This window comes from Saccopteryx bilineata, chromosome 2 (genome assembly GCF_036850765.1).
Source record: "Saccopteryx bilineata isolate mSacBil1 chromosome 2, mSacBil1_pri_phased_curated, whole genome shotgun sequence".
Lineage (NCBI taxonomy): Eukaryota > Metazoa > Chordata > Mammalia > Chiroptera > Emballonuridae > Saccopteryx > Saccopteryx bilineata.
In genome coordinates, this window is record NC_089491.1 from 360,412,190 (window position 1) to 360,431,283 (window position 19,094).

Here is a 19,094-nt window from a genome sequence, read left to right on the forward strand (position 1 = left end):
AGCTCTACTTACCCCCAAAATGTTCATCCACAGTTAATTGCAGCTCTTTTCTGGAACCAGATTTTTATTTCTTTACAGGGGACTGGCAAAAATCAGCTACCCATCTACAGAAGAGTCTCCGAGTGGTTGAGGTTCGCCATGGGCCGTCCAGTGTGGAAATGGGCCATGAGCTCTTCAAACTGGCCCAGATCTTTTTCAATGGGTAAGTCTTCTCTTGTTCCCCAGCACTTCGCCAGGCCACATACTGTTCTTTTATCAGGCTCTTCTGTGTGTTACTTTTTTTTCTGTGGTGCTTTTCAGCATATTGAAACTTCTTTATTTTCCCTTTAGAAGAGATCCTTTCCTTCTGTTTTGTTGAAGCTTTAGAAGTTTCTCCTGAGAGATATGGGGAAGCTCTCAGCTCTGAGGGAGTCTCCTGGGGAGACCTGCCAAGCGCCCCACCACGGCCACCCCGAGTTAGCATCCTTGGTCCTCCCTGCTTACTCATACCTCCCTTTGCGCTCTCATTCGCAGTACCCTCACTCCAGGGGCTATGCCTGCTCCCTAGTCTGATTCTCTTTAAAGGAGTTGTTTTCAACAAGAAGTAATTTCCCAGGGAGCACTTATCAATGTCTGGAGACATTTTGGATTGTCATGACAGAGTGGAGGCCAAAGTTGCTACTAAAATATCTCATAGTGCACAGGACAGCCCCTACAGCCAAGAATTATCCAGTTTATGAATGGTGGGTAGACTTGATTCCCAAGATAGAGGCAGTCCGTTTGGTCACAGAGAAAGAGAAAAGGGCTGCAGATTTACCGCATGGGTGGACTTGGTTACCCTCAGATGAAGACTTCTGAGTAAACCTTGGGGTAAATATCAGATTAGTGCTTTGAGATTTGCCTGTTTCTCAGCATCCTAGACTTTTTACATTTTTTATTACACTGTTCTCTCTTGCAGTGTATTTGCGAAAGGTGTCTTATCTGCCCTTCTTGATTGTAAGATCCTTGAAGACAATAATTATCTTTATATTCTTCATAGTGTGAGCAGGCCCTCAATTATGTTTGCTTGATTGAATGAGTAGATTCACTCTCCTTACCTCCTTTGGTTCAGGTTTGCAATACCCGAAGCTCTGAGCACAATACAAAAGGCAGAAAAACTTCTACTGATGCACTGTGGCCCTAGGAATGACGAGATCCAGGAGCTACAAGAAATGAAATCCTGTTTATTAGACTTGCCATGCATCCCTGTAGGGCCTTCAGTATAGGGCCCCAAGGGGACTTGGACCCACAGGAGAGGAGCCATGGAAGATGAGCTAAAGAGGTTCTGTTGCCACTGAGCTGTCACCAGAAAGTACAGGACTTGCCTAGCATCTGAGGGGAGAGGACTTGGAAAACATTGCAATTGGAAAGATGGTCATGTATTTTGATGAATGTTTCTTTTTCTTTTTTTTTTTTTTATTTATTCATTTTTAGAGGAGAGAGAGAAAGGGAGAAAGAGAGACAGAGAGAGAGAAGGGGGGAGGAGCTGGAAGCATCAACTCCCATATGTGCCTTGACCAGGCAAGCCCAGGGTTTCAAACCGGCGACCTCAGCATTTCCAGGTCGATGCTTTATCCACTGCGCCACCACAGGTCAGGCTGATTAATGTTTCTTGAAATAATTAATTCCCCTCCAATAAAAACTTTCAGTTCCCAGGAAAGACTTAAAACTAGTATCTGGAGAACTTAAGCCAGGGGTTCCCAAACTTTTTTTTTTCTTTTCTTTTCTTTTCTTTTTTTTTTTCTGAAGCTGGAAACGGGGAGAGACAGTCAGACAGACTCCCGCATGCACCCGACCAGGATCCACCCGGCACGCCCACCAGGGGCGAAGCTCTGCCCACCAGGGGGTGATGCTCTGCCCCTCCGGGGCGTCGCTCTGCCGTGACCAGAGCCACTCTAGCGCTTGGGGCAGAGGCCAAGGAGCCATCCCCAGCGCCCGGGCCATCTTTGCTCCAATGGAGCCTTGGCTGCGGGAGGGGAAGAGAGAGACAGAGAGGAAGGAAGGGGGGGTGGAGAAGCAAATGGGCGCTTCTCCTATGTGCCCTGGCCGGGAATCGAACCCGGGTCCCCCGCACGCCAGGCCGACACTCTACCGCTGAGCCAACCGGCCAGGGCCCCCAAACTTTTTACACAGGGAGCTATTTCACTGTCCCTCAGACCGTTGGAGAACTATGGCCTGACCAGACAGTGGCACAGTGGATAGAGCGTCGGACTGGGATGCAGAGGACCCAGGTTTGAGACCCTGAGGTCACCAGCTTGAGCGCAGGCTCATCTGGTTTGAGCAAAAAGCACACCAGCTTGGACCCAAGGTCACTGGCTCGAGCAAGGGGTTACTCGGTCTGCTGAAGGCCTGCGGTTAAGGCACATATGAGAAAACAATCAATGAACAACTAAGGTTTCACAACGAAAAACTGATGATTGATGCTTCTCATCTCTCTCCGTTCCTGTCTCTCTGTCCCTGTCTATCCCTCTCTCTGACTCTCTCTGTCCCTGAAAAAAAACAAAACAAAACAAAAAACTATGAACAAATCCCTATGCACACTGCACATATCTTATTTTAAAGTAAAAAAACAAAACGGGAATAAATACAATATTTAAAATAAAGAACAAGTAAATTTAAATCAACAAACTAACCAGTATTTTAATGGGAACTATGGGCCTGCTTTTGGCTAATGAGATGGTCGATGTCCGGGTCCATATTTGTCTCTAGCCGGAACAAGTGATATGACGCGCTTCCGGAGCCGTGAGCCGTGAGGCATGCATCCTGCGTCACCGGAAGTAGTACTGTACGTGAGTGATGCAGCGCTCTGTGGCGCCGCCACATACGGTGCTCCTCTCACTGACCACCAATGAAAGAGGTGCCCCTTCCGGAAGTGCGGCGGGGGCTGGATAAATGGCCTCAGGGGGCCACATGTGGCTTCTGGGCCGTAGTTTGGGGACCCCTGGCTTAAGCCCTTTAAAAGGAGTTTAGCTAATCTGTAGGCATCGGGATGTTTGCCTGGGGTTTTGGCTAGATGCCACCTCACTAAATGATGATAGTCTGTTTCCTTGGAACATTCCTATGGTTTCTAGTAGTAATAAAATGTTGTGTACCATTCCAGTGGGAACTTGAACTCTTAGTAGTTGTATTGTAATTGAAAAATAATTATAAAGCAGGAAATCAGTGAGGCTCCTTACCTCTAGAGATACAGTTTTATTTATGGTATTTAGCTCCCTCAAGTCCTTTGTTAAAACTGGTGGAGTATAAATTGTGAATAGAGAAATAAATGTGGGGTCATTTTATTGTCAGGCAGTTTCTTCTTAGGATGGCAACTCCAAATTTGTTTTCCAGACCTTATTATCTGGCTTTCATTCTGTACTCTTGGCAGACTCACTGACCAAATACTAATAAAATCAAGCTTGTAGCAATGACTTTATATCACATGTGCCTATCTGAGTTCCGTTTTTTAGCAAGCCTGAAAAGAGATGACTTTTTTTCCTACCAGACCTCCCCAAGCTGACAAATGAAATAGAGACTACATAAGTACTGAGAAGGAGGGGAAAAAACTTCAAAAGATGCTGACAGTATGAGCATTATTACTTCTGCTTGTGGTTTCAAACTTAAGAGACAGAGGGAGGGGGTAACTCTCTTTCACCTGGATGTGTAGCAAAGGTTTAGACCCATCCCGGCCAGAAAGCTGGGAGACTCTGTGGTTTTCAACCCCCGTGGCTGTATCACCGCTGGTGACCAAGTGGCTCAGATGAGTTAGTAGAAAAGAATGCCACGTCCACACTGCTCTGAGAGCTTGCTCACCCTGGCCATGCCCGAGAAGTGCATGGCCAGGGTGAGCCACAGCATTGGTTGCCACAGCATTATAACCAGGAAATGAATAGCCTTGAAGATGCCTGGCAAAGCTTTTTTTTTTTCTTTTCTTTTTTTTTCAAGAAGTTGAGTGTTTGGACCACAGTTCATACTGAAACATTTGAATGAAGGGTATGTAGAATCTATTTTCTTTTCTAACTCACACTGGCAAGGCAGGAGCCAGTGAGATTTTTGGTACAGCTAACCTTTTTAAGATTTTATTTATTGATTTTAGAGAGAGGAGAGACAGAGAGAGCAAAGGGGGCAGGGCAGGAAACATCAACTTGTCGTAGTTGCTTCTTGTATGTGCCTTGACCAGGTAAGCCCGGGGTTTTGAACCTATGCCCTCAGCATTTCGGGTCGATGCTTCATCCACTGCACCAGCACAGGTCAGGACAGCTAACTTTTTCAAGAATAAAACTTAGCCCCTCCTTCCTCTGTCTCTCTCTTCCCCTCCCGCAGCCGAGGTTCCATTGGAGCAAAGATGGCCCGGGTGCTGGGGATGGCTCCTTGGCCTCTGCCCCAGGTGCTGGAGTGGCTCTGGTCGCGGCAGAGCGTGGTCCCTGGTGGGCGTGCCGGGTGGATCCCGGTCGTGCACATGCGGGAGTCTGTCTGACTGTCTCTCCCCGTTTCCAGCTTCAGAAAAATACAAAAAAAAAAAAAAAAAAAAAAAAAAAAAAAAAAAAAAAAAAAAAAAAAAAAAAAAAAAAGAATAAAACTTAGTTCTGTGGACAATGTTTCAAACACTTAGCGCGCTTCATGTTTCTGAAAAGATCCTGTCGTGCTTTGTAAAATGGGCATACTTCCTTGAAAAGAATATATTTAGAACTTTTACATGTCAGGTCTCATTTTTATGTATATTTGAGAGCTTTCTTTAAATGCTTTATAAACTAAAGACTTTTTCTGACATTACAAATTACCTCTCTTATCTATCCTATAGTATGTTGTCAGGGAACATTAACTTGACTGGGGGAGATCTGTGCTTCCATTACAACCTAAAGTCTGGCCTGACCAGGTGGTGGTGCAGTGGATAAAGTGTCAGACTGGGATACAGAGGACCCAGGTTCGAAACCCTGAGGACACTGGCTTGAGCGCAGGCTCATCTGATTTGAGCACAGTTCACCAGCTTGAACCCAAGATCACTGGCTTGAGCAAGGGTTCACTTGGTCTGCTGTAGCCCCCCAGTCAAGGCACATATGAGAAAGCAATCAATGAACAACTAAGGTGCCACAACAAAGAATTGATGCTTCTCATCTCTCTCCCTTTCTATCTGTCCCTCTTTCTGTCTCTCTCTCTCTCTCTCTCTGTCACAAAAAACAAACAAACAAAAAAACACTAAAGTCTGGTTTATTTAAGATTGTGGAGCCAGGACATACCTTCCTGGGGCGTTAGTGGTCCTTGTATGTAAACATCCGAAAGCAGAGAAGCAGTTCCTGCCTCACCATGCAGATAACTGAAAGTTCTTATCAGTGGTGACTGTCTTCAGAGTTTAGACAGGCCCAGGCTATAAGTATGGGCCCAGAAATTTCCTAAAGGGCTATTTATCTTTATATTAAACTTATATACTTAAAAATAGGAGGAGGAACAAGGTAACAAAAGTTAAGGATAAAGCACTTTTATTGCAAAGTATACATTGAAACCTTATAGGGACGGCCTTCATGTAATGTATAATCTGCCATCCCTCCAGGCTCTTCTTCTTCTAGGGTATTTGAACACTAAACTGGAGCATTAAGTGCCCCTGGGGTCCAGAATTTTGCCTATGAAGAGCAGGGCCCCTGTGTCTGTGTCCCTCAGTACAAAGAGGAAAGGTTGGTTAAGGTGATAGTCCAGGGGGAAGGTAAGGCGGGCAGGCTGGAGCTCTGGGCTGGGGGTGGTGCTGGTGCCATCCTCATTCCATTCAAAGCCAGCTCGATGTTCTACTTGAGTAAGTTTGATAGATTTGCCCGTGATCTTGCTAAAGTCTGGTGTATCAAACAAGGATTGCAGCTCTGCAGAGATTGAGAGAGATTTTTCCATTAAAACCCTGTCTTATCCAACACCCCAAGGAAGAATACAGCCCTAATTCCTAAATCCTGATTCAAGGAGATAAGCCAGCTGGGAATAGAACACACTTTTGACCCTTTGCGGGATACATAGAGCTCCAGTTAAAGGTTAAGTGACTTGCTGAAGAGCATGCAGCAACTGAGTTACGATTAGAAACCAGTTCAACAGACCTGTCTTGAGAGATAGACAGTGTTCTGAGTTCCTGTTCTAGGATGAAGGATCACGAGGCTAAGGAATGAATCTGATAAGGAAGGCAGTTCAGTCTTCTCCAGCACTATGCATTAGAATTAAAGAATCATCCATGGTCTCCCTACAAAGTCCTGGAGCCTTTATGTCTGCGTAGCAAGGTGGAAGGCTCAAAGACTCCACCCCACCCACCCTGAGAGCACAGGAGCCTCGGACATACTCATCTCCTGCAGGGACTTAGTGACTTCGCCTTCGTAACTCAGCTTCAGCTTAGGGATGGTCAGGACTGCTTGAACTGTCTTCAGTTCTCGGTCTATGTCATGAATGAACTCAGAGGTGAGGCTCTCTTCTATCATGGTCAAGTTCTGAGTCACTTTCAGAGGCAGGAAGAAGATTACACTCATTCTTCCAGTCAAGGGCAGCTGGGCAATCTGAAACAACAGGGAAGAAGGCACATGGGTTAGTCCTTGAGGGCCTAGGGATAGGTGTGCATGCACACGTGTGTGCACGTGCACAGACACACACACCAGTTGCCTTCCCCTCACCTATGTTGGGGCCCTGGCCCTGCTTTTCCAGTCCCTAATCTGTTTAACCATTGTCTCTCTTTCTGGCAGCAAGATGTTTCCTAATGTTCCTTCAAAAAGTTGACTTGTCTTTTCTTACCTTGGCCTAATACCAGCTGAAGTTACCTGCTGAAAGAATTTTCTTCTCTGGTTCTAAGGAGCTAGAATTGAATTCCAGGTCTCTGTTTTCTCCCAAAGTATATCTGCCAACAGTTACTGATCATCTGTTATATAGAGAGTCCTGGACCAGAAGGGGCCATTGGGCACAGTGACACAGAAGCAGAAATAAAATGGGTCCTTTGAGCAGAGGTTCTTAACATAAGGTCGACGGGACAAATGGCATCACGGGCCCCGGTAGTCCCTTAAATTATATACAGAAGTGTGTGTGTGTACATACATGGCATTTCTTCCAAATAATTTAGGCACTTTGTCAGATTCCCAAAGAAAAAGCTTAAGAACTACTGACCTAGAATGAATAGAAGTCAGGTATATGTGAAAGATTTAGAATGTCAGCAGTTTGGAATTTGTGACAGTTTTTGAAAGTTTGGCTTTGAATTCTAGAAATAAAAGTTCTCCCCACACACACACACACACACTAAAAAAAAAAAAAAAAAAAAAAAGACAAGAAAACACCAACATTTGAGTACCCAATTTTGAGGGCCCTAATTTCACAATAAGTTAATTTCACATTACCTTATTAATTCTTATGAGCAATACTGAGAGGGTAAGTTTCTACTCACCTTTATTTTAAGAAAAATAAAAAGGCTCAGAGAAGCTATTAACTTGCTGAAGGTCACTCAGTGGATAAAATTTAGATTGCTGTCAGATCTCAAAAGTCATTCTATTTCCACACCATCTGTTTGTCTTTGTCCCCCACCCACCACTCACCCCACCCCTACAAACCTTGCAGCTGAGATCAGAATCCAAGCCATAGCGTAAGACAGCCTTAGGGTCTGACATCATAGGGACTTTCACAGTCCTCTCCTCATCCAAATGGAAATCCTGGAGAGAAGTCTTTCTGGAGTCAAACTTTGTTACCCACTGCCCTGGAATGAAACAAATGGAGTACCCTAAGCCCCGGGAGACCGGAAAGGCATAGGGACGGTGCTGAGACCGAAACATAGTATTGGAAATTGCCTGGTTCAAGGAATATTAGTTGTCAGAGGCCCCGACACATCAGGGAATAAATAAACTCAGAAGGAAATATGTTGATTTTAATGACTTGTTTGTCTGGGTTATACAAGTTCCATAATTGCCTGGGAGAAAAATAAATTGCTATACACTTTTACAGTGGTGTGTCTGGGAGACAGAACCAAAGGCAGTCAGAGCTGGAAGGGACCCGGACATCATCTCATAACCCCTCTCACAGCTGCAGACCCCTCTCACTGAAGCCCAGGGAGGTGAAGTGACTTGCCAGCGCCCACACAGCGAGTTGATGATCAAAATCCCTTAGTTTAATGTTGCCTTTGAATATGCTGGCCTATAACTGAGTCTGTTTTCACTTTCTGGGGACCACTGCTTCAAGTAGAGCTTTTCTCTAGGCGTTAAGAGGTCCATTCTTGGTGGTTGTAAAGCATCTTAAGGGGAGGTTGCCCAGTCTGATCAGGTGGGGTTGCGGTGGATAGAGCATCGGACTGGGACACAGAAGACCCAGGTTCAAAACCCTGAGGTCGCCAGCTTGAGCGCTGGTTCATCAGCTTGAGCCCAAGATCGCTGGCTTGAGCATGGGGTCACTCAGTCTGCTGTAGCCCCCAGTCAAGGCACATATGAGAAAGCAATCAGTAAACAATTAAGGTGCTGCAACAAAGAACTGATACTTTTCATCTCTCTCCCTTCCTGTCTGTTTGTCCCTATCTGTCCCTCTCTCTGTCACAAAAAACAAAACAAACAAACAAAAAAGGTTGCCCAAAATCCCACCAAGGCTTATCGGAATAGGGCTGGCCTCCCAGTGGGCCTGTGGAATAGTCTTGGGCACATCACCGCAGCTTAGAAAAATGTTCAAAAACTAGCAATGGTTTAGTGAGTACCCACTGTGTCCTGGCTTCAGTGCTAGGGTTGATGTGAATGAAGATGGGAGGTGCTGTAGAGTGCCTCTAAAGTAAGTGTATCATCCCCTTGTTACGGTGGAGAAACTAGGCCCAGAAAGGCTGTGAAGCTTGTGCAAGGCTCAGAGCCAGTAACAGGGGGGGTGGGCTTTGAACTTTGACTGCAGCCAGAAATCTAAGAGTGCCAAACAGGCACAAGAATAGTCATGCTTTCTTCTCTCTTCTACTCTCTCCACAAGCCTCTTACACTTTGTAGGCCTTGGACTTGGTGACAAGCTGACAGTGCTCAGGCAAGTGCGTTTCTCAGGTCCTCCTCTGGCTTTGCCTCTAGGTTGTTGTTGAACTAGGTCTTTGACCTCCCCCCTTTCCTGGTCCTGTCTGATCCCCACCATCCATCCTGGGCCAAAAGAGAAGTGGAGAAGCCCTCACCCTTGAAGTAAGCCACACCCAGGAGGAGAATGCTGATTTCACTGGGCATTTCCCTCGTGGACCTAGCGATTTTCCCTTTCATCTGGGCCTGCACCCAGTTGTTAATCTCCTGAAGGTCCACGCGAGAATTGCCGGTCAGGATTCTAGGCCTGGTCCCGTATGACTTTTCCAGTGGTGCAACAAAGCTGGATTTTATCCGCAGCTCTGGGAAGAGATGGAGCAGGGTTAACGTAGTCTGAGAGCTCAACCATTATTCCCTCTTTGAAAAGCATGCCTGGCTCAGGCTTTGGTTTACCACTCAGCAGGCCCTGACTTCCTGCCTAGTGCCTTCTTCCCCTGACTTGCTGGGACTCCGTGCCAGCTTCCCCAGCGGCACTGAACAGGGAACTATAGATTTTGCTCACAGCTGTTTCTCTTCATGTTACTGCCCTCCCCCAGCCCTCCCACTGTCTCTGTCAGCCCACTTCCTCTTTCTGATCCCCTTTGGGATCACAGGGCCCCTTCCTGCCTACCAGTGCCAGGCCTGGCCTGGGCAGACATGATCTACTGTTTAGAAAGAAACCACCCCTTATGGAGCAAAGAGCCCCATGCTCCTCAGACAATCCTGGCTAGCACACTCACTCCTCTCAAAGATGATCCGGGACACAGTCTTCAGGCTTTTTGGGGGGGCAGTGATGGAGGCAAGAAGTTCCTTATAGGTGCCATGGATGTCTGGGTTGGTGATCAGATCATAGTAGAGAGCTCGGTGAATGCTGGATTCTGTCCGCTGTTCAGCTCCTGCCAGAGAGACAAGGCCTCGGTAACTGTTCACCTGGGCCCAACTCAGGCCAGCTCCAATGACTGGAAAGAGACACACCCTTAGTCTTTTTGTCTTCTGATACTGGAGACATTCTAGGTAGGAAGGAATTTGAAGGCGGCAGAAGAAATAGAGATTTTCCTAAGGCAGGCTCAGGGCATCAGGCCCGGAGCGAGAGAAGAGTGGGAATGAGGCAGCCAGTCCCTGTGCCTCTGCCATCACAGCACTCTCCAGACTGCTCTGTAGCTACCTGTTTATTAGTTTCCCCTGTGGACTTGACTGTGACCCGAGTGACAGCAGAAACTATGCCAGTTTGTGTGCAGTTATATCCCCAGAAACTAGGCTAATGGCTGGCATGTGGTAGAAGCCCATAGAAGGAATTCATGAGTGTCAAAGTCACCATGTCACCAAATGGTCCTGAAGTCACACACCTGTGTCAGCAAGTGCTCAGCACCCTCCAGGGGAGTGAGGGAGATGTATGTGCACCGGCTTCAAGCTCTCACTCGCATGCTGGGACCCTGCGGGGGCCAGTTTCAATGGCTGTGTGCCCCTCCCTGAGCAGAAGTGTCTCTCGGGCCACAGATGGGCAGTGGCCGGATGGCAGCTCTAGGATCCGGAGCTTTCGGTGTCAGAGAACTCACCCAGCGAGAGGGCAGAGAGGGCAGTGGCCACACTGAGTGGAGACAGCAGCACATTGGCAGTGGGGCTCAGGCTGGATTTCACTCGGTACAGGTCATAGCCGAAGTTGGAGACAGCTGCTGCCAGCTTGTTCACGGGGACCTTGAAGAAGGGGTCCTCCTCCTCCACTGACACCCCCGTGGTTTCGGGGGCTGGGGAGCCCTGGATTTGAGTACAAGGACCAGTGGAGATGAGCAGAGGATGCCTGGTCTCCTCACCACTTTGAGTAGGACCGTTGTTCTGGCCCCCTGCCCGAGTATGGTATGTTTAGCCTAACGTTGGAATGAGTTTGTTCCCTGATCATTTAGGAGCTCTCTGCTGAGGAGAGGCAGCCCAGAAGACAGATTGGCTGATTAGGTTTAAATGCTAGTGACTGTGAGCTTCAGGCCATGACACACATTTAAAAAAAAAAAAAAGAAGCCTGACCTGTGGTGGCGCAGTGGATAAAGCGTCAACCTGGAAACACTGAGGTTGCCGGTTCAAAACCCTGGGCTTGCCTGGTCAAGGCGCATATGGGAGTTGATGCTTCCTGCTCCTCCCCCTTCTCTCTCTCTCTCTCCTCTCTATAATGAATAAATAAAAAATCAAAAAAAAAAAAAAAAAAAAAGAAGCCTGACCAGGCGGTGGCGCAGTGGATAGAGCATCAGACTGGGATGCCGAGGACCCAGGTTCAAGACCCCGAGGTCGCCAGCTTGAGCACGGGCTCATCTGGTTTGAGCAAAAGCTCACCAGCTTGGACCCAAGGTCGCTGGCTCGAGCAAGGGGTTACTCAGTCTGCTGAAGGCCCACGGTCAAGGCACATATGAGAAAGCAATCAATGAACAACTAAGGTGTCGCAATGAGCAACGAAAAACTAATGATTGATGCTTCTCATCTCTCTCTGTTCCTGTCTGTCTGTCCCTGTCTATCCCTCTCTGACTCTCTCTCTCTGTCTCTGTAAAAACAAAACTAAACAAAACAAACAAAAAAAAACAACTAAAGTGATGCCACTTCGAATTCATACTTCTCATCTCTCTCCCTTTCTGTCTCTCTCTTAAAAAAAAAAAAAAAAGGGAGAGGAGAAGAACACCCTCTCCTTCCAAGAAACCCCGTTCCCAGGCCCAACAGGGTTCCTCTCTGCTCGCCCTTGCTTACTGATCCCCGGTCTCTATCTGTCAAACCTTCCCTGGATTTCATGGCCCTGCTTGGATACCGTCTCTGCCACCACAGACTTTCCCAGTTTGCCCCAATCTGAAGGTACCTTTTGGTTTTCTGACCTTTTTTATTTTAGAGTCAAATACCACCTATATATATTAACCACCTGCCATGTACTGACTGGGCTCCGTGCTAGCTCTTTTCATTGGAGTTACTTCATTTTATACTTGCTGATGTATTTAATGCCCCGAAGACTAATATCGCTAAAGATTGAGTTCCTTGAAGGCAAGATCTGAGTCTTATCGTTTCCACCCATCCCTAGCACCTACAGAGTGGGAGTTTAATAGATGAAATAGTGACTAGCCACGTGGTTCGGCATTTTTTAATCCCATTTTATAGACAAGAAAACAGACACTTGGGTAAAACTAACTTGCCTAAAGTCACAAAGCTAGTGAGAGGTAGAGCCAGAATTCAACAAAGTCCAGGGCCTTGGCTACCCTGGCCATTCCTGTGACAATCACTACCCCCCATGGTTACATAGCACAGGCTTCTCTGCACCTGCCTCTGCAACCCAAATGTACTCCCTCTGCACAGAAAATAGGCCGTCCTGCACGCTTACATTAGAACAAATATCCGAGAGTACCACCTACAGTAACCACAGTGAGACTCACAGTAACACAAGGTAATGAGAAAAGGTCTTCACTGAAGGGGCAGCCCTGGTGGTAAGAGTGCTTTTGCTTTTCACTCTTTTGTGTCTTTTTGTCCCCGCTATGCTGTCTGAAAGGCAGGGCAAGACATTTTCTCTGTTGATGTCTAGACATAGAAGTCAGGGCCTGGCCCGAACCTGGGTACCTGCTGAGGCAGGGCTGGGCTTGCTCCTCCCCCCACACACCCACCGCACCCCACCCACCACTGACTGACCTCTGGGCTGCCAGCACTGTTCTGGCAGCTGCCACTCCCGAGGAGGGCTCCAGTCCAGAGGAGGAGCATGAGGACCTGCATCCCGGGGCCTGCAAGAAAACAAGAGGTGGAAGGCCGCTTGCTTCTTCACCCGCCATCCTGCACCACCGGCCATCTTGGCCGGAGAGCAGGGGCTTGGCAGGACTAGGCACCTTCCCTCCAGCCTCCCCAGGCTGAATGTAGACCTCACCTAGATTCCTCCCTCTCAGCAACTCCCCCCACACACACACCTGCCTTAAGGCCCACAGTCATATCCAGTCAGCTTGAGCTTTTACCCATTGTCTGTGTCAGGATACCCACCTTCAAACCTACAGCTCCCGGTTCCTGGAGAGTGAAGATGTAGCAGGGGGCTCCTGTGTGTGGATATGGTCTAGCAAATGCACAGTAAGGCTTTTCCCTGGAGCCACCTGACCAGTTCATGATACTGGACCGGGGGCAATATCGAGTAGCAGAATGGAGCAGCATCTAGGCTCATGTGTAGTAGAACCACAGAATACAGAGAATGGAGGCATCTGGTTCAGCCTCTGCTATCCCCAAACAGTTCTCAAACTCTCTCCTTGAATTCCTCTGGCCTGGACACTGTGGCCTCATAAGGACCTCATTCCCTTCCCAGACAGTTCTATGTCAAGAGCTCTTACTCTCATGGTTAGGAGTGCAGGATCTAGGTTCAGACAGCCTGGTTTTAAATCTCAATTCTCTGTCTTAATTACTTTATTTATTATTATTATTAATTTGAGAGCGAGAGAGAAAGTGGGGGAGAGAGAGAGAGAAACATTGATTTGTTATTCCACTTATTCACTGGCTGATTCTTGTATGTGCCCTGAGTGGGGATCAAACCCTCAATCGTGGTGCATTGGGACAACGATCTAACCAATGGAGCTACCTGGCTAGGGCCTCTACCTTTCAAAATCACAGTATCTTCTTCTGCAAAATGGAAATTAAGTAGTTCTTAACTATTGTGATGAGGATTAAATTAGATAATGCCTTACTGGAACTTACCAGTGCCAGAGACAGGTGAGCGCTCCAGTGGCCCCTGAGTCAGAATGTGTCCCCACAACTGGAACCCTAACACCCCCTTCTTCCCTGGGGAGCAGGGTCTTCTTCCTCATACCAGCTCGAAAATAGCTCTTACACCTCCAGAGCCTTCTTTCCTTCAGGTTAGACGACCCCACTCTTAGGAAGACCACCTACGCCCCTTCAACCGCCCTGCTGTGGCCCCTTCTGACCCGGCTCAGTCTGGCCCCTGGATCACAAGGGAGAAGGGAAGTCTGGGTCCAGGGCTCTGGGTGCTCCACAGTCCTTGCCCTCCTGCATTCACTGCTTCTAGGGGCTCATGGTGTTGGGGTGGGAAGGCGTGAGGCAGGGGCGGGGTTCACAGGCCAGATGTTTCAAGAGGCCTTCTGATTAGAAAGTGGGACAAAGTCTCATCAACCAGGACCTTCATCTGGTCCATGTTCTCCTTCCGTCCACGCTGCCAAGTCAAGAACTTAGCGTATGTGTTCCCTGCCCTTCTCCTCCCCTGCAAAACACACACACACACACACACACACACGCACGCACGCGCGCAGTCTCGAGCCCTTTGATGTACCCAATAATACCCCCACACACACAACACATACTTTTCTGACTCCTCAGAACAAACAGGAAAGTTAGGAGTACAGTGTGTGATTTTTGGCTAAAGTCCTTAAAATTAAGCCCAATAGTCCACTGGACAACATTATAGAGCATGAAAGGCAACAAAAGAAAAGCTCTCTCCCGAGTCTGCTCAGCTTATGGCTGAACTACCAGTGGGAACCAGCCCGCTTGCTTTGTAAACCCTGACCTCGAGCTCGGGTCTCAGCGTGAGGAGCCCTGTGCTCCCAGCCAGCTGTCCTTGCTGCTCAGGAAGAAATCTTCCATCAGGACCTTAACACCCTCCAAACTTACAGCTGGTCTCTCCACCCAGCCAGGGCCCCACCCAGAGCTGGCAGAGCCTTCCTTGCCTGAGTCTCAGGAGACTGGTTTGTGGAGACTGAAAATTAATTCAGTGAGATCTTCAGGCAGCAAGGCTAGAAGAAAAGTTGTTAGCTCCAGTCACTCTGGCCAGATTAAGAAGTTAAGATAGGAGCGAGGGGGTGGAGGTCATCCTAGGATAGTATTTAAGCAAACTAAATTCACAATTCCAATAGCCTTTTCTTTTTTCTTTTCTTTTTTTTTTTTTTTTTTTTTTGTATTTTTCTGAAGTTGGAAACGGGGAGGCAGTCAGACAAACTCCCACATGCTCCCGACCGGGATCCACCCGGCACACCCACCAGGGGTCGATGCTCTGCCTGTCTGGGGCGTTGCTCTGTTGCAACCAGAGACACCCTAATGCCTGAGGCAGAGGCCACAGAGCCATCCTCAGCGTCCGGGCCATCTTTGCTCCAATGGAGCCTCGGCTGCAGGAGGGGAAGAGAGAGACAGAGAGTAAGGAGAGGGGGAGGGGTGGAGAAGCAGATGGGTGCTTCTCCTGTGTGCCCTGGTTGGGAATCGAACCCGAAACTCCTGCACGCCAGGCCAACGCTCTACCACTGAGCCAACCAGCCAGGGTCTCCAATAGCCTTTTCTGTGGGAGTTCCTACAGAGTCTGAGCCCCAGCCCCAGGTCCTGTGATCACCGTCACCATGTGGGTGGGTTGAGGACTGAAGATGAAGCGAGGGACCTTGGCAAGGAAAGGCGTGTGGCTCCACACCTGGCCCAGAGCCAGTCACCGGGACACATAGTATTAATGGCATCTCTTTGAACCCTACACCTGAAGCCCTGGGGATGAGGGGAGTAGAGAGATTATTGAAAGCCCCCTACAAGAGCAGTAAGTGGGTAGAGAGTAATGGTCTGCATGGGCGGCCCCTCTAAGCATGCTCAATGCCCTGTCCATAGTGATTGTTCCATGGGCAGAGGCAGGCAGCTATTGCCCGGCCAGGGGCAGAGGGAAAACGATGCCATCCCTGTTCAAAGGTCAGTATCCAAGCCAGACTCCTGTCGGGCACAGGGAGGCGTAGATAGCCTCCCTGTTAGGCCAAGGTCAGGCCTTACTTTCTGCCACATTGCCCAAATCAAGAGACATAAGGAACTAGGATTTCATGATCTTGCCTTCAAGCTGGGTGGATAGATTTGAGCCAACACATGTGTTTCAAATTAAATCCAATTGTGAGACAAACACCATCCCTCCTCCTCCTCCTCTTCCTCCTCTTCCTCCTCCTCCTCCTTCTCCTTCTCTTCCTCATTCTCCTTCTCCTCCTCGTCTTCTTCTTCTTCCTCCTTCTTGTCCTCCTTGAACCACACAGCCTTCAAACCGCATGGTGGTGGACCTCATGGGCAGTGCAAGGAAGGACACTGCCCTCTCCCCTGACTCTGGGAGGGAGATGTCAAGGGGTGCCCTCCTGGCCCACCCCATCTGTGGTGACTCCACCATCCCCAGGCAATGTTTCTTCTGAAGACTTGATTTCGTTGAGCTAGGGTGCCCATGAATTTTACCTCCACACACCAGAAGGACCAGCCCTAGACACAGAACCTGGCCTCCTTCCTCTCCCACCCTCAGCCTGGGGGCTGAGCTCCCAGTGGATGGGCAGAGGCCAAACAGCAGTGGGGTTTCTGGGAAGCCAGAGCTTTTCCTTGGCCCCAGCCCACTCCTTGCTGTGACTCGCCTCAGAGTGCGGAAAGGGTGCCGGCAGCCTTCTCTCCAGCACTGGCTGCAGAGCCCCCAAACCTCAAACACTGACTAGGCTAAATCATGGTCACTGCGAGAGGCCAAAACCCCACTGACCTCCCAGCTCTTACTGGCAGCTAATCTGGCCAATGGAAAAGGGTGGGCACTGGGTAGAAGGAGCCAGCGCTTCTCCATCCCAGCCCTCCAGCACGGCTCAACAGGCCAGCTGCCCGGCAGTGCTGGGAAGTTACCACTGAAATCAGCACCAGTTGACTGAAAAACCAACAGACAGCTGAGCCCAAGCTGAGCCCAAGCTAAGGCTGGGCTGCCCACCCAACTGCCCGTGGGGAAGCCCAGCGCCCTGACAGCCTCCCACCCTCGGGGCTGCAGAGCCTCTGAGGTGCTGCTCAGACCTGACCCAGCAGGTGAGCTCTCTGCTTGTTCCCCACCACCACGCCCCTCCACGGTTTCCCACCCACTTCATTCAAGTCTTTCAGCCTCTCCTAATGGTATAGTAGAATTTGGGGATAAATGGGTCGCCACCTTCTTCCCCCAACTCCCTCTGCCCGCTATCATTCTCTCACCCTGATGCCCAAGCTGCAGAGGCTCCTGTTCCCCCACCTCCTCTCCTTTACACCCCTCTTTTCCATTCCCGTGGGTACCCTTCCTCTCCCCAGCCCCCGCAGCCCATGGGAGTCTGTCCTGTCTTCCCCTGACACGAAGACCAGACCGGGAGCTGCCTTTACCTGTGGTGCGCTGCAGCTCGGTGCCGGTGCCGGGTGACTTCTGCACACTGAGGGGGCTCCTGAAAACACAAGAGATTTTTCTGCTGCCTCCCAATCCAGCTTCCAGCAGGCTTCAAATTACAGCTACTCCTGTCTTAAAGCGACCTGCACTCAATTCAGATTCTGTGATTGCATCATTGTCTGGTGTTAACTTTAACCTACTGCTGCCCTTCCTCTATGCACCCCTAAGACACACACATTCACACACCCTACTCCTCCACCAGACCTTCCTTCAGGCCGTGGCTGCCTGAGGCTCCAGCCCCAGAGGGCACCCTGGCTAGCCCAGGTGGGAGACTGGACCAAGGAAGAGTCTCGCAGGAGGAGACCCCAGAGCCAGGCTGGTGGAGCGGAGAAAACACTGGCCCAATACTGGGATTCCGGGTTTTCCCTGGTCCTCGACTCTGGCACTGAGATCTGGGGCAAGAAAACCTTCATGCTTCCTCCTTTCCTGGCTGAAAAACGAAGGGATGGAACTGGGATACCTGTGTGCATTTTCAGCCCTGAAATTTAATGACTTTGAAAGGGCAGGTGGGAAAATATCTGACCAGAGGAGAAATGAGATGCACTATACACGTTAGTCCTGAGAGGAGCCGAGTATGTGCCTGGCACCCACCGAGGCACAACAGAGGTCACCTGGAGAGGAGAACACCTAGGCCCTGCACACCTTGGGATGTTTAGGAACTTGCAGTGAGGTTCTGAAACTAAAATTCTGACATAGGAAGTGATTAGAAAATGTAACAGATTTTTTTTTTTTTTTTAGGCAGGCGTGAGTCCTGGCCAGAGGAGATTGCTCTGGGATAGTTAGCCTGAGGAAGAGAAAATTTAGGGAGCAGAGCTAGGGCCCCTGGGTAGAACTTTCCAGTGGGCAAAGTTCAGCTTTATATAAGGAAGAGTGTGTCAACAGTCAGAGTTCACTCCATTCAACAAAAAGTTGAGTACCTCAACACCAGCTGGGTACATGGAGAAGAAGGAGTACATGGATGAATCAGACTCAGTGCCCACCCTCCAGAAACTTACTGACTTGTAACAGAGGCTGATACGAGAACAGATCATTTCAATAAAATGCAACACATCTGTGATAGCAGTCTTTAGAGCTACACTGTCCAAAGCAAAAACCACTAGCCAAGTGTGACCATGGGCACTTGAAATGCACTAGTCTGAGCTGTGATCTGCTATACACACTAGATTTTGAATATTTATTATGAAAAAATAATATAAATTATTTCAATAATTTTATATTGATTACACATATTGAATTAAAATATATCATTAAAATTAATTTCACCTCTTTATTTTTTTATCTGTCTACTAGAAAATCTTAAATCACATATGTGGTTTGCACTGGACAGCACTGCTTTATGGGGTATTATGGCAACATAGTTGGAATATAGGAATCTAAACTGCATTTTGAAGCATAAATAATAATGAGCTAAGCATAGAAAGGTAGGAAGGGCAAGACTATCCATGTAGATGAGTTAAAATTGGATCCCTTTCTCACACCATACACAAATATGAACTCTAGGTACATTACAGATTTAAATGTGAGAAACCATTTCTGTTTTGGAGAACCTTTGAAAATGACTTTATTTAAATTATGTACTTATTTTTGAATAGGTCTTATGTTTGCATGGTTCAAAACTCAAAAGCAACGAAAGGTATATAGTTAAAAAAAAAGTCTTCCTCTCATCCTGAGCTTCAGTCATTTGATGCTAGCCTGAAGACACCTGATGTTAATCTTTCTATGTATCCTTTCAAAGATTTTTTTTTTTTTTGAGAGAAAGAGAGAGAGAGAAAAGTAGGGAGAGAGAGAAACAGAGAGACAAGAATGTGTGTGTGTGTCCTGACCGGGAATCGAACCAGCAATCTCTGTGCTTCGGGACAATGCTACAACCAAACAAGCTATTGGCCAGGGATTCACAGATATTTTTAAAGCTTTAAAAAGCAAACACAGCC

The 19,094-nt window shown here is 48.2% G+C and overlaps 2 protein-coding genes across 5 annotated transcripts in view; one reads left to right on the forward strand and one right to left on the reverse strand.

The window, feature by feature from the left end:
* SMYD4 (SET and MYND domain containing 4) overlaps positions 1 to 4,576 on the forward strand; it is a 46,093-nt gene extending 41,517 nt beyond the window's left edge. For 3 of the 4 annotated variants that reach the window (XM_066263060.1, XM_066263063.1, XM_066263064.1), the window contains 2 exons: positions 79 to 202; positions 1,091 to 3,420. In XM_066263060.1, coding sequence (XP_066119157.1) covers positions 79 to 202; positions 1,091 to 1,244 — 278 coding nt within the window. In that variant the 3' untranslated portion in view covers positions 1,245 to 3,420. Of the gene's footprint in view, positions 1 to 78; positions 203 to 1,090; positions 3,421 to 4,320 lie in introns of those variants that run through there. The other variant, XM_066263062.1, reaches the window with a different exon arrangement.
* Positions 4,577 to 5,457: 881 nt separating this feature from the next.
* SERPINF1 (serpin family F member 1) lies at positions 5,458 to 17,246 on the reverse strand. Its single transcript, XM_066263065.1, has 8 exons — positions 17,103 to 17,246; positions 12,654 to 12,742; positions 10,562 to 10,760; positions 9,746 to 9,901; positions 9,125 to 9,328; positions 7,554 to 7,696; positions 6,308 to 6,518; positions 5,458 to 5,846 (listed from the first exon to the last, which is right to left on the reverse strand). Exons 2-8 carry the CDS (start codon positions 12,732 to 12,734, stop codon positions 5,587 to 5,589), a joined length of 1,254 nt encoding a protein of 417 aa, XP_066119162.1. The 5' UTR covers positions 12,735 to 12,742; positions 17,103 to 17,246; the 3' UTR covers positions 5,458 to 5,586.
* Positions 17,247 to 19,094: the final 1,848 nt, after the last annotated feature.

Excerpts from the sequence above, each read along its gene's own strand:
- SERPINF1 (XM_066263065.1), bottom strand. The coding sequence starts at position 12,734 with ATGCAGGTCCTCATGCTCCTCCTCTGGACTGGAGCCCTCCTCGGGAGT. Across the intron at positions 9,329-9,745 it reads CCGGATCATCTTTGAGAGGA|AGCTGCGGATAAAATCCAGC; the intron begins GTGAGTGTGCTA and ends ATCTCTTCCCAG. Across the intron at positions 6,519-7,553 it reads ATTCTGATCTCAGCTGCAAG|ATTGCCCAGCTGCCCTTGAC; the intron begins GTTTGTAGGGGT and ends CTGTTGTTTCAG.